The sequence below is a fragment of the Pan paniscus genome, chromosome 18, assembly GCF_029289425.2.
Source record: "Pan paniscus chromosome 18, NHGRI_mPanPan1-v2.0_pri, whole genome shotgun sequence".
In the NCBI taxonomy this organism is placed as follows: domain Eukaryota; kingdom Metazoa; phylum Chordata; class Mammalia; order Primates; family Hominidae; genus Pan; species Pan paniscus.
Window position 1 is genome coordinate 90,738,334 of NC_073267.2, and position 14,504 is coordinate 90,752,837.

General features: G+C 37.7%; 1 protein-coding gene across 4 annotated transcripts in view; it reads right to left on the bottom strand.

Moving 5' to 3' along the window:
* CMC2 (C-X9-C motif containing 2) overlaps positions 1 to 14,504 on the bottom strand; it is a 30,560-nt gene that overhangs the window by 11,590 nt on the left and 4,466 nt on the right. For 2 of the 4 annotated variants that reach the window (XM_003820899.6, XM_008974368.4), the window contains exon 2: positions 9,651 to 9,766. In XM_003820899.6, coding sequence (XP_003820947.1) covers positions 9,651 to 9,731 — 81 coding nt within the window. In that variant the 5' untranslated portion in view covers positions 9,732 to 9,766. Of the gene's footprint in view, positions 1 to 4,088; positions 4,293 to 9,650; positions 9,849 to 14,504 lie in introns of those variants that run through there. The other 2 variants (XM_055100122.2, XM_024925815.3) reach the window with 2 other exon arrangements.

A 14,504-nucleotide genomic window follows, 5' to 3' on the forward strand; every position in this document is an offset into this window, starting at 1 on the left:
ATAAAAGCACGGAAAGAATGATAAAAGCACAGCAAGGTAGGCTATTTGGAGATAAAACACTCATGCACTTCAAGCAGGTTGCAGAGCACTGCAGCATTCCAGCACAGACAGGGGTATTCAGGAAGACTAATCAACAAAAAAGACTAAAACAGAATTACACAAACTCAGGGCTAGAAGACATCTTAGGTAATATAATTCACTCAATTTATTAATTAAATAACTGGGATCAGGCCAGGCACAGTGGCTCATGCCTGTAATCCCAGCACTTTGGGAGGCCAAGGTAGGAGGACAGCTTGAAGCCAGGAGTTTGAGACCAGCCTGGGCAACACAGGAGAGCCTGTCTCTACGAGGAAAAAAAAAAAAAAATTGAATTAGCCAGGCATGATGGCACACACCTGTACTCCCATCTGCTCAGGAGGATGAGGCAGAAGGATCACTTGAGCCCAGGAGTTCAAGGCTGCTGTGAACTTTGATTGTGCCACCGCACTCGAGCCTGGGTGACGGAGTGAGACATCCTCCCGATAAACTTTTAATTAACTTTTCCCCCCCAGATATAGACCTGCAGAATTATGGTTGTTTTAAGTCACTAGGTGGTGGTGGTGTTGCTGTTGAGAGACATGGTCTCGCTCCGTTGCCCAGGCTGAAGTGCGGGAGTGACATCATAGCTCACTATACACTCAAACTCCTGGGCTCAATTTAACACTTAAAAAGTGCAAGTCTTCAGAAAGATCAGTTAGGTAAAGTATTTCTTGATGACAGCAGATGTCTTTAAAAACATTTGTCAATTTCAAACTTGAAGAAAAGTTCCAAGAACAGTACAAAGAATTTCCAAATAGTAACATTTCACCAAATTTGCTTTATCCTTCTAGCTCTTACATATACACCCGAGCTTTTCTTCTGAACCGAGTAAGTTGCAGATATGATGCACGTTTCCTAAAAAAACAAGGACTTAAATTTAAGTCCCCATACGATTACCAAAATTAGGAAATGAACATTAACACTAGTATCTAATTTATAGACCTTATTCAAATTTCACGAATTTGCCTAATAATATCATTCATGCAAAAGGCAAAAAAAGTTGGGTGGGTTTTTTTTCCTGATCCAGGATTGCCATTGCATTTAGTTGTCACGTCTTTTTAGTCTTTTTTTTTTCCAACTCTTAACAATATTTTTCTTATCTTTAATCTTTATTTGAAACAGCTTGTCTCTTTTTTCTTTCATTACCTTAACATTTTAAAGAGTACAGGCCAGTTATTTTGCAAAATGCTCCCCCATGTGGGTTTGTCTGGTGTTTCTTCACAACTCGATTCAGGTCGTGACTTTTTGGCAGGAATACCCTAGAAGTGATGTTGTGTCTTCAGTGTATCACATCAAGAGGCACGTGGCAATTTGTCCCATTATTGATGTTAACTTTTATTACCTAGGTAAGAAGCTACCTGCCAAGTTTCTACACCGTATTCGTTTTTCCTCTCTAATTATTATGGGGACACACTTTGAGACCATTTAACTATCCAATTATTTCCTCAAACTTTTCACCCACTAGTATGAGGATCTATTAATGATTACTGACTAAATCAATTACTACTACAACAGTTAACAAAAAGTGATTTTCTAATTCTAGCACTCCTCTTATATTTTAGTTGGCATTCTACTGTAAGGGAAACTTTCCCTTCTCATCCCTTTATATATTTATATGAGTTAGGACTCATGGATCCTTATTCAATTGATTATATTATTTTCATTACTTTGATGCTCTGCCCCATTTTTGGCCAGTGGGAATCCCTTCAAGCTGGCCCCTGTCCTTTTAACAGCCCCTATCATTCTTTGATAAATGTCATACTTTCTGGTACAAGATGTTGCAGGTTCTTCTTGTTCTTTCCCAGCCCTAGCCCTACAATCAGTCACTTCTCCAAGGATCCCTGTTTCTGTTTACGGAAGAGTGGTATTTAAAAAACAAAATCTGGGCGTTACGTATGCTCATTGCTACAGGAAAACATACATTGAATATATACATGAAACAAACATAGACACACATATCTATCTATTCTACATCTTATATATATTGAAAACCATGAGTTCACACTGATACCTCTAATTCCAATCCAACATCACAGGATACATCCTAGTCTTTCCACTTCTATATTTATGACAGTAAGAAACCTGTCTCTTTTTGTCTACAATATGTTTACTTATTTGCTCAGTCTTGGAATACACAGAATACATAGAAGCCAGTGTCAGAACTGCCAATCCACACTGCTGCAAAATCCAAACTACTAACAACAGCTCTACTTTGTCTTTAGCCTAGGTTCAAATTACTTGGGTTAGTTCATTTTTTTCTTTAGTGTAATTAGATGACTCATTTCAAGTAAGTTTGTTTGGTTTTGCTTGTATTCCATTTTTGAGTTTTCTTCCCAACTCTGCTCATCCTTTTTTTCATTCCCCCCCTTTTTTTTTGAGTATATGAAACATTAACAAAGTTCAAACAGCATGAATTATACAAAACATATAATTTTTTGTTGTTGTTTTTGAGACACAGTCTCACTCTGTCACCCAGGCTAGCGTCCAGTGACACAGTCTCAGCTCACTGCAACCTCCGTCTCCCAGGTTTAAGTGATTCTCCTGCCTCAGCCTCCTGAGTAGCTGGGATTACAGGGGTCCGCCACCACGCACGGCTAATTTTTTATTTTTGGTAGAGATGAAGTTTTGTGATGTTGGCCAGGCTGGTCTCAAATTCCTGGACTCAAGTGATCTGCCCGCCATGGCCTCCCAAAGTGCTGGGATTACAGGCATGAGCCACTGCCACCGGCCAAAAGATTTTGTAAAAGTGTCACTCCTCCACTCTCTCTACTTTGCTCCTACCCACCTCTCAGAAGGTAATTAATCTCATTAGCTTCTGGTTATCTTGTTTCTTTTTGCACAAATGAAGAGATACAAATATGTTTTGCTATCTTCTCCTCCTTTTTTATACAAACGCTAGGATACTATAAATACTGTTTTGTCCTTTGATTTCTTCACGAAATACATCCTGGAAGTCATTACATGTTGGTTCAAAGAAATTTTTTTTTCTTCTTTTCAGAGGCAGGGTCTTACTCTGTCACCCAGGCTGGAATGCAGTGGCACAATCATGACTTACTGCAGCCTTGACCTCCCAGGCTCAAGTGATCCTCCCACCTCAACCTCAGCCTCCTGAGGAGCTGGGACTACAGGCATGTGTCATCTAGTGACATAATTTTTTAAAATTTTTTCTAGAAACAGGTGTCTTACTATGTTGCCCATGTAGGTCTTGAACTCCTGGGCTCAAGCAATCCTCCCACCTCAGACTCCCAAAGTGCTGGGATTACAGGACTGAGCCACCAAGCCTGGCTTTTTTTTTTTTTAACAGCTGCACTGCCAACTGAAAGACTCTCAGTGGCCAAAGCTGGAACAATTTGAGCAACAAAACAAAGTAGTATTGGATTATAACCCAAGGTAAAAGTAAATATACATGAGTCCATACTGACATAAGTAAATAAATGGGGGAGAACAGGCAACTCTCCAGAACAGAATTCCAGAAGATTATATAGATACTCCACCACCTTGGAGGAACAGGGTAACTTCCCAGTCCTTACGTGTAGGCTGCACACAGTGACTTCCTTCCAAAGAGTTATGAAGAGGGAGAAAAAGAGTAACTTCAAAGCAGAGAAACCTAGCCACGTGCAATAGCTCACATCCGTAATACCAGCACTTTGGGAGGCTAAGGCAGACAGATTGCTTGAGCCCAGGAGTTCAAGACCAGCCTGAGCAACATGGCGAAAACCCGTTCTCTACAAATATACAAATACAAAAAATTATTCGAGCATGGTGACGTGGCCTGTAGTCCCAGCTACTCGGGAGGGTGAGATGAGAGGATCACCTAGGCCCAGGAGGTTGAAGCTGCAGTAAGCCAAAATGACACTACTGCACTCCAGCCTGGAAGACATAGTGGACCCTGTCTCCAAAAAAAAAAAAGGTACAGAAACCTAACACGTATCTCAGCCAGGTGATCAACGTCAACATTAACAATGATAAATTATGTTGTAGTATGCAGCCTTGATGAAAATGTACTTTACCTCTGTAGTCTTCTTCCGAAAACACATGATCCCAATCCAATTATGAGGAAAACAAGACAAATTCAAACAGAGGAGCATTCTACCAAATACCTGGCCATTATGCCTCAAACCTTTTCGGGTCATCAAAAACAAAGAAAATGTCACAGATAACAGGAGCCTGAAGAGTGACAAGAACTAAGTGTAATGTGTATCCTGGACGGAATCCTGTAACAGAGAAAAGACATTAGGTAAACACTAACCTGAAGCAATCTGAGTAAGCATGGACTTTAAATAACGATCATGTATCAATATTGGTTTATTAACTGTAACAAACACCTTATCAATGTAAGATGTTAATAATAAGGGACACTAGATGTGAGGTATATGGGAATTCCCTGCACTGCATTCACAATTTCTCTGTAAATCTAAAACTGTTCTAAAAAAACAAAGTCTATTTAAAAATAAAAATTACAAAACAGCTGTATAGTGCTCCATTGTGTGGATGTACCATAGGTCGTTCAATTACTTTATGTTGGGAAAGTGTGTTCCCAACATTTTCCAAGTGCAAACAACACTGCAGTAAATAACTCTATGCATACATTTTTTCATACTGTTAGAGTTATACTTTTAAGATAAATTCCTAGAAGTGGGACTGATGGATTAAAAAGCAAATATACGGCAGTTTTGCTACAAGGCAGCAAATTCCTCTCTATAAAGATTATAACAATTTGCAGTCCCATCAGAAATGTATGAGGGTATACAGTCTTGCCAACAGAATGCGCTGTCACACTATTTGGCCCCCCTGCAGATAAGTAATGGTATGTTCAGTATATTTAATTTGTATTTCTCTAATTATTGAGGTTGAACATCTTCTCATGTTTAAAGACCATCTTTTTTTTTTTAAATTGTCTCTCATGCTTTTGCTCATTTTTCTCTCTGATTTTTGGCCTCTTATTCCCCTTCCTTTTTTTTTTTTTTTTTTTTTTTGTAAAGACAGGGTCTCACTTTGTCACACAGGCTGATGTGTTGTACTGCAGCCTCAAACAACTGGGTAAGTGATCCTACTACCTCAACCTTCCAAGTAGCTAGGACTACAGGCATGTGCCATGCCCGGCCACTTTTATTTTTATTTTTTGTAGAGACAGGATCTTGCTATGTTGCCCAAGCTGGTCTGGAACTCCACGCCTCAAACGATCCTTTATCAATCTTTGATTTTATTGTCTCTGGAATTCAGGGTCCTTACTTAGGCACACTTTCCCCACACCTAGGTTATATAAGAATTTATCCAGGTTTCTTAGTGTTTGTATCGTTTCATTTTTGACATTTAGATGTCTGCCCCATTAGTTGATTCATATGTATGGTATTCTAACTTTTTCCAAACAGCTATGTAATTGTCCCCATGCTATTTACTTAAAAATCTATTTTCCAGACTTCTGCTTCTAGCCATGAAAGAACAAACTGAATATATAAAACAACTATTTTCAGATATTGGGACAACAGACTACAGGAGTGTGATAACTGAAAGAAAAAAACAAAACAAAGTGAACCCTACATTCACCTAGCTTTCTACCTACAGACAATTTCCAAACCATGTAGCAGAGAACAGAACTCAAGAAGAGAATGGTAGTTTCACCGAGCAGAGGAGGCAAACATCAGAGGAGTTCGGGCAGGCTGGGGCAGCCGGAATTTGTGAGGCAGAGATAAGCAGCAAAAGAACTCCAGAAATCTACATGGAGCTGCCTTGAGTCACTGACTGAGTATTCACTACACATGTGTTGGGTGACTTTCACAATGCCATAATCACTACGAAGAACAATTACAGCAGCTACAAGCTGAAAAACGCAGAGCTCACACAGGGCTGGGAGTCAATGGAGTCCTTATAAGCCAAAGTAGAGATCTCATTGAATATGCAAGTCAATCAGTAAAGAATCCTATTTTAGTAATTGGGCTAAGCTAACTCTAGAGTAAAGGCTATGCCAGCTGTGCCCTAAAAATATGTAAAAACACGAACTGCCTGCTGATACAAAAGATAAAATCCAAGTCATCAACAATGTTCAGCCTCAAAAAACAAAAAACCAGTAAACAAGTTTTTTGTAGAAAATGACAAGCTGATTCTAAAATTAATATGGAAATGAAAGTACTTAGAATAGCCAAAACAACTTTGAAAAAAGAACAAAATTGGAGGATTTATACTATAAGACTGAGACTTACTACAAGGCAACAGTAATTAAGACAGCATGGTACTGGTGTTAAGAAGAGACATATAAATCAGTGAAACAGACTAGAGAGCCCAGAAATAGACCCACTCACATATGGTCAATTGATTTTTGACAAAGGGACCATGGTAAATCAGCAGGGATAGAACAGTCTCTTCAACATATGGTGTTGAGACAACTGGCTACCCACAGGCAAAGAAAATCAACTTCAACTCACACCTCATACTATACACAAAAATTAACTTGAAATCTCAGATAAGAATACACAAATATCAAAAGAAAAAAATGAAATTAACTTGAAACGAATCATAGACCAATGTAAAGCTAATACGATAGAACTAAAAGAAAATACAAGAGTATCTTTGTGACCACAGAATACACAAAGATCCTTAAGACACAAAAAGCACAAACCATGAAAGAAAAAAAAAAAGACTTCATCAAACGTACAAGCTACTCTTTGAAACACATCCTAAAGGAAGTAAAAAAAAAAAAGCCACAGAGAAAATATTCATAATACACTTATCAAAGGATTTGTATCCCAAATGATAAAAAGAATGCTTATAACTCACTCATAAAACAATCCAATTTTAAAATACAGGCAAAAAATTTTATATGAATGGCCAAAGAAGCACATGAAAAGCATGTCAAAATCATTAGTCATCAGGGAAATACAATTTAAAACCAAAAGGAGATACTACTACATATCCACACAATGGCTGAACTTAAAAAGTTTATAATATTATAAATTAGGCACTGGTGATGGACAGTGGTAGGAATGTAGAGTAGTATAAAATGGAAAACAGTTTGGTGGCCTTTTATGAAGGTACATATACACTTACCACATGTCCTAGTCATTCCATTCCTAGGTATTTACCCAAGAGAAATAAAAAGATGTTCACACAAAGACTTGCACATGATGGCTGGGTACGGTGGCTCATGCCTGTAATCCCAGCACTTTGGGGGGCCATGGCAGGCGGATCACCTGAGATCAGGAGTTGGAGACCAGCCTGACCAACATAATGAAACACCGCCTCTACTAAATATACAAAAATGAGCCAGGTGTGGTGACACACACCTGTAATCCCAGCTCCTCAAGAGGCTGAGGCAGGAGAATTGCTTGAACCTGGGAGGCAGAGGTTGCAGTGAGCCAAGATTGGACCCCTGCACTCCAGCCTGGGTGACAGAGCGAGACTCTGTCTCAAAAATAAACGACTTGTGCATGAATGTTCATAGCAGCTTTATCCAAAACAGCACAGCTGCAAACTGTTTATTTGCCTAAATGTCCATTAATAGGTAAATAAACTGTGGCACATCCATACAATGAACTACTACTCAGAAATAAAAATAAATGAACTAATGACATGTGCAACAGCATGTTATGACCCTCAAAAACATATCATGGTGCAAAATATAGGAATATACAATGTAGGCCAGGTGCAGTGGCTCATGCCTGTAATCCCAGCACTTTGGGAGGCCGAGGCGGGAGGATCACCTGAGGTCAGGAGTTTGAGACCAGCCTGCCCAACGTGGTGAAACTCCGTCTCTACTAAAGATAAAAAAAATTAGCCAGGCCTGGTGGCGCACGCCTGTAATCCCAGCTACTAGGCAAACTGAGACAGGAGAAACACTTGAACCTGGGAGGCAGAGGTTGCAGTGAGCCAAGATCGCGCCACTACACTCTAGGTTGGGTGACAGAGTGAGACTCCATCTCAAAAAATAAAAAGAATATACAATGTAGTGTAAATTTCTAACAAATTCTAGAACTGCAAAATTCATCTATATCAACAAAAAGTAGTGCAGTGGTTACCTGGGCAAGAGGTAAGTTAAGGGTTGGGGACTCACTGCAAAGGGGCACAGGAAACTGATAGAAATGTTTCAGATCTTGACTGTGATGGTGGTTGCATGGGTATCTACATATGACAAAACTCATCAAACTGTATACTTAAAATAGATGCATTTCCTTACATGTAAATTACACCTCAATAAAGTTAATTTTTTAAAATCCATCTTTAGTTCCAGTGATTCAAGAAGCCACCTTTATTATAAGAAATCCATTTGAAAGAAAAAAAAAACAACAACGTTTAAATAGATTTCAATTTAAAAACAGTCATGGACCAAAAAGCAATATACAAATATAAACATAAAACAAAGATTACTTAAAAGCAAGGGTTGAAAAACTCTGCCCCTTAATTTGATTAACCATGGAAATAAATATGATGCGATAATATCCTTATTTATGTCTAGTATTACAAAAAGCACAACATAAATCTAAAGGGCTATACTGGCAAAATCCTCAATAACAAGACTGAAATGTTATTCCAGAGTCTCTTTCTCTCCACTGTGCCTCTCTGTTGCCAGACCCTCTCCCCTTTTCTGTCTCTGACTATAACTGACCATATACAAATTGAAATATTCTACTTTAACACAAATAATTAGTTCTTGTTCTTTAAACAGTGAATATTTTATATAGTTTTTACTTTAAAAATCAAAACGTTATGTTTTATTGATGTAGTCTGGCTCATTTGATCTATATGTATAGTGAAATAGCCCAAAAAATATTGTCATCAACAACATTCTTTGAACCAGTAAAAATATCTGACTTCACATTTTATAAGCACTACTTACCACCTTACTTTTGGTCTATAAATTTTACTCATTTAAGTGATACTTTATATTATAATAATTTGATATATCTACAGTTTGTAGACATCATGAGAAAAACTATGCAAAGCTAAAGAAAAAACAAATGCTTCTTGTAACAACGGTGTCATATATCAAACATATAAGGAAAAGCTAAATATTCAACAGCTATAAAAATGTCAGCTTGATTTAATGCATTCCAAATATGGATGGGCTCCTTTTCTATTTTGGTTTTAACCATGTAATTTTACTTCCATTCCACTAACAACTAAACACATCAGATTAAGCCAATCATAAATCTAGTTAATGTCTAATTATATAACACGTTTCTATTACCATTAAACACAGAATGGTAGCCATCAAAGAGCAGATACTTTTAGAATAATTCCATTATAATCAGAAGTGTCAGCGCTGAATATAACTGTTCTAGTGCACTATAATTAGGAAAGAGAAAGCATTTTATTGTAAGAACATGGATTCCAACTGTTACATACCAGTTCAGACGTTCCCTAACAAACTACCATGTCTGATTTTTACTAATCATAAAAGGAGGTAGTTTGTGTAAAAAAAAGAAAAAAATCGCACATATCAACTGCTAATCTTGACTAAACTCAGACTCCTTACTAAGACATTATCGTTTCCTTCTATCAACGGAGATAACATTTTACATCAGTGTGTTATAACTAAGTTTCATTTTGGCTGTACAGTCGTTTTTCTGAACTCTTACATTTTTGTGACATTCCTTAAGCAAGTTAATCAAGACGTTGCATTCTTCAGTGTGCAAGTGTGGAGATAAGTCAGGATGCATCTTTAGGAGATGAGGATGGATCACAGCAGTGCAACCTGTGGATACAAGAGTGTCTTGAATATGCATAAACACATTTGTTACGCCACCTAAAAGTATCTTCATAAGAACCTCTAGTGACCTTTATCAGAGAAGTATGTTAACCATTAACCAGCTGTGTGACCTCAGGCAAATTATTAAACTTGAGACAAGCTTTCTAATTCAATGATTTAAGATATTCAGCAAGTTATGAGTAGTATTTAGAGAACCTACAGGTTCAGGAGAAAAGCAGGAAGCCTCAAGAGACCCAATCCCGGAAATAAGCGCTAAAGCATAAACAGCTTGCTTATATTAATAAGCCTGACTTCAAATATTTTCGCCACATTCTCGAAATTAACAACTCATTTTGTTCAGATGAAATTCTACCAATTAAGAGAACTGATTTATTATTTTAAAATGTATATTATTCTGAGGGTTAAAGGGTCATTAGTCTCATATTAGTGTGAATATAGATTGCTTTTTTCTTAATAGCTGGCTGAAAAAAAAACTAAACAATGAAATGAAACCAGAAGTTGTGAAAAAAAATTTCAAATTTAACAGATATAGCCATAAAACTAATTATTACACTGAAAACATGAAGCTGAAATCCCTGAACTTAAGTTTAATTGAATCATCCACAAGGTGGAAAATTAGCAGCCAAGGTCAAAGGAAAAACATCATGGGCAGCTGTTCTTTTTTTTTCTTTTTTTTGTAGTCAGAGGTCTTGCTATGTTGCCCAGGCTGGTTTCAAACTCCTGTCCTCAAGTGATCCTCAGCCTCCCAAAGTGTTGGGACAGGCATGAGCTACCGTGCCCCACCTGGGCTTAACCTACTCTAACTCAGAAATGATTACCAAAAGAAAGAACCGATTACCTGCTTTAATTTTTTTTAAAGTTCCAAATAGAAAACAGGAACCAACCCATATCCATTAGGATGGCTACTGCTGAAAAAAAAACAGAAAATAACAAATGCTAAAGAGGATGTGGAGAAACTGAAACTCCTGCGCACTGTGGGCGGGCATGTAAACTGGGATAGCCACTGTGGAAACCGGTATAGCAGTTCCTCAAAAAATTAAAAATGAAATTACCATATGATCCAACAATTCCACTTCCGGCTATATTTTCAGAAGAATTAAATGCAGGGTTTTGAAGAGATATTTGAACACCCATGTTCACGGCATATTATTCACAATAATTAAAACATGGAAGCAACCCAAGAGTCCAACAGACAATGGATCAGCACAATGTGGTATATACATACAATGGAATACTATTCAGCCTTAAAATGGAAGGAAATTCTGACATGCTACAACATGGATGAAATGTGAGGACATTCTGAATGAAATAAGCCACTCAAAAAACATATATATAGGGTTCAACATACGCAAATCAATAAATGTGATTCTCCACACAAACAGAATTAAACACAAAAACCATGTGATTATCTCAATAGATGCAAAAAAGCCTTTGATAAAATCCAACATCCCTTCATGATAAAAACCCTCAACAAACGAGGCACTGAAGAACATACCTCAAAATAATAAGAGCCATCTATGACAAACTCACAGCCAACATCATACTGAACAGGCAAAAGATGGAAGCATTTCCCTTGAGGACCGGAACAAGGGAACAGGATGCCCGCTCTCACCACTCCTATTCAACACAGTACTTATTTCCTAGCCAAAGCATCAGTCAAGAGAAATAAAAGGCATCCGAATAAGAAAAGAAGTCAAACTGTCTCTCTTCACTGACGATATGATTCTATACCCAGAAAACCCTAAAGACTCTGCCAAATGACTTGAGTAGTTTCAGGATACAAGATCAACATAGAAAAATCAGTAGCATGTCTATACACTATAAGGTTCAACCTGAAAGCCAAATCAAGAATACAATCCCATTTTCAATTGCCACCAAAAAAATAAAATACCCAGGAATACATCTAACCAAGGAGGTAAAAGATCTCTACAGGAAGAACTACAAAACACTGCTGAAAGAAATCACAGATGACACAAACAAATAGAAAAACATTCCGTGCTCATGGATTGGGAGAATCAATATCATTGAAATGGCCATATTGCCCAAAGCAATCTACAGATTCAACACTACTCCTATCAAACTACCAATGGCATTTTTTCACAGAATTAGAAAAAACTATCCAAAAATTCATATGGAACCAAAAAGGGGCTCAAATAGCCAAAAGAATCCTAAGCAAAAAGAACAAAAACCAAACGTATCACATTACCCTACTTCAGACTATAAGGCTACAATAAGCAAATCAGCAAGCTTCTCCTACAAAAACACACACATGGACCAATGGAACATAACAGCCCAGAAATAAAGCCACACACTTTTGATCTTTGACAAAGTCAACAAAAATAAGCAATGGCAAAAGGACTTCCCATTCAATAAATGGTGCTGGGATAGTTGGCTAGCTATATGCAGAAGAATAAAAGTGGACCCCTACCTTTCATCATATATAAAAATTAACTCTAGATAGATTACAGATTTACACAGAATGCCTCAAACTATAAGAATCCTAGAAGAAAACCCAGGAAACACCATTCTGAACATTCACCTTCGGAAAAGAATTAGGACTAAGTACTCAAATACAATTACAACAAAAACTGAAACTTAATTAAAGATCTCAAAACAGCAAAAGAAACTATGAATAGAATAAAGACAACCTACAGAATAGGACAAAATATTCACAAACTATGCATCCAACAAAGGTCTAATATCCAGAATCTATAAGGAAATTAATTCAACAAGTAAAAAATAAATAATCCCATTAAAAAGTGGGCAAAAGGCTGGGCACGGTGGCTCACACCTGTAATCCCAGCGCTTTGGGAGGCCAAGGCAGGCAGATCACAAGGTCAGGAGTTCGAGACCAGCCTGGCCAATATGGTGAAACCCCATCTCTACTAAAGATGCAAAAATTAGCCAGGCGTGGTGGCGGGCGCCTGTAGTCCCAGCTACTTGAGAGGCTGAGGAAGGAGAATCGCTTGAACCCAGGAGGCGGAGGTTGCAGTGAGCCAAGATGGCGCCACTGCACTCCAGCCTAGGTGACAGAGTGAGACTCCGTCTCGAAAAAACAAAACAAATAAACAAATTTAAAAAAAAAGTGGGCAAAAGACATCAACAGCCACTTCTCAAAAGATATACAAGTGGCCAAAAAACATGAAAAAATGCTCAACATCACTAATCATCAGAGAAATGCAAATCAAAACCACAATGAGATACCACCTCACATCAGTGAGAATGGCTATTACTAAAAAGTCAAAAAAACACAGATGCTGGGGGAGGTTGTGAGAAAAGAGAATGCTTATACACTGTTGTGGGAATGTCAATTAGTTCACCCACTGTGGAAAGCAGTCTGGAGAGTTCTCAAAGAGCTTAAAACAGCTACCACTTGATCCAGCAACCCCATTACTGGGTATATAGCCAAAAGAAAATAAACTGTTTTACAAAAAGAAAAACATGCACTCATATGTTATTTGTAGCTCTATTTACAATAGCAAAGACATGGAATCAACCTAAGTGTCTATCAGTAATGGATTGGATAAAGAAAATATGTACATATACACCATGGAATACTAAACAGCCATAAAAAAGGACGAAATTATGTCCTTTGCAGCAACATGGATGCAGCTGGAAGCCATTATCCTAAGTGAATTAATGCAGCAACAGAAAGCCAAATATGGCATATTCTCACTTATAAGTGGGAGCTAAACACTGGATACTCACAGACATAAAGATGGCAACAAAAGACATTGGGGACTAATAGACGGTAGAAGGAGGGTAAGGGCTGAAAAACCATTAGATACTACGCTCACTTACCTGCATGATGGGATCAACAGTACCCCAAACCTCAGTGTCATCCAATGTACCCATGTAAGAAACCTGCACATTACTTATACCCAAAAACTGAAATAAAATTTGAAATTATATATTTTTTAAAAGGCAAACACTTTAACATTCCACTTATACGAGGCACCTGAAGTAGTCAAAATCAAAGAGACGGAAAGTGGAATGGTGGTTACCAGAGGGAGGTGGAAGGGCAGGAGGAGATGAATGGCGAGTTACTGTTTAACAGGCAGTTTTACAAGATAAAAAGTATTATGGAGATGGACGGTGGTGATGGTTGCACAACATTATTAATGTATCTGATACCATTGAACTGTGCATTTAAATGGTTAAGATGGTAAATTTTATGTTACGTGCATTTCACCATGCGAATTTTATGGTATGTAAATTATACCTCAAGCTGTTAAAAAAAAAACCTGTGACAAATTCAAACTGCCCATCCACTTCCCACTCAACAGAAACAAAAAACTGTCTGAACAAATAATTCCAAAGGATCATAGCATAGCTACTATTTCAATTGCAACTTATAAAAATGCAGTAGGTCCCTGTACTATTCAGTAACTACTAAACACACACACACACACCCCACAGCTGAAGACCACAAATAAAGCCATTGCACCTAGTTAAGTATTCATTTGAAACGAAAAACGAAAATGCAGCCAAGTTTAAATTTTGTTTGCCTGCCACTGACTCCAAGATCCTTCCAATGATATCAATTTTTGCCTTAGAAAAATTAAGTTTCATACAGTTCAGCAATTTAAGTTATCCAATTTCGTACCAATATTCTGCACCTACATTTATGTGAAGTGTTAGTTATCTGGTTTCTGCCTTATTTTTTCCTAAAGAAAACATACACTGGTATAGGCCAGATGCGGTGGCTCACACCTGTAATCCC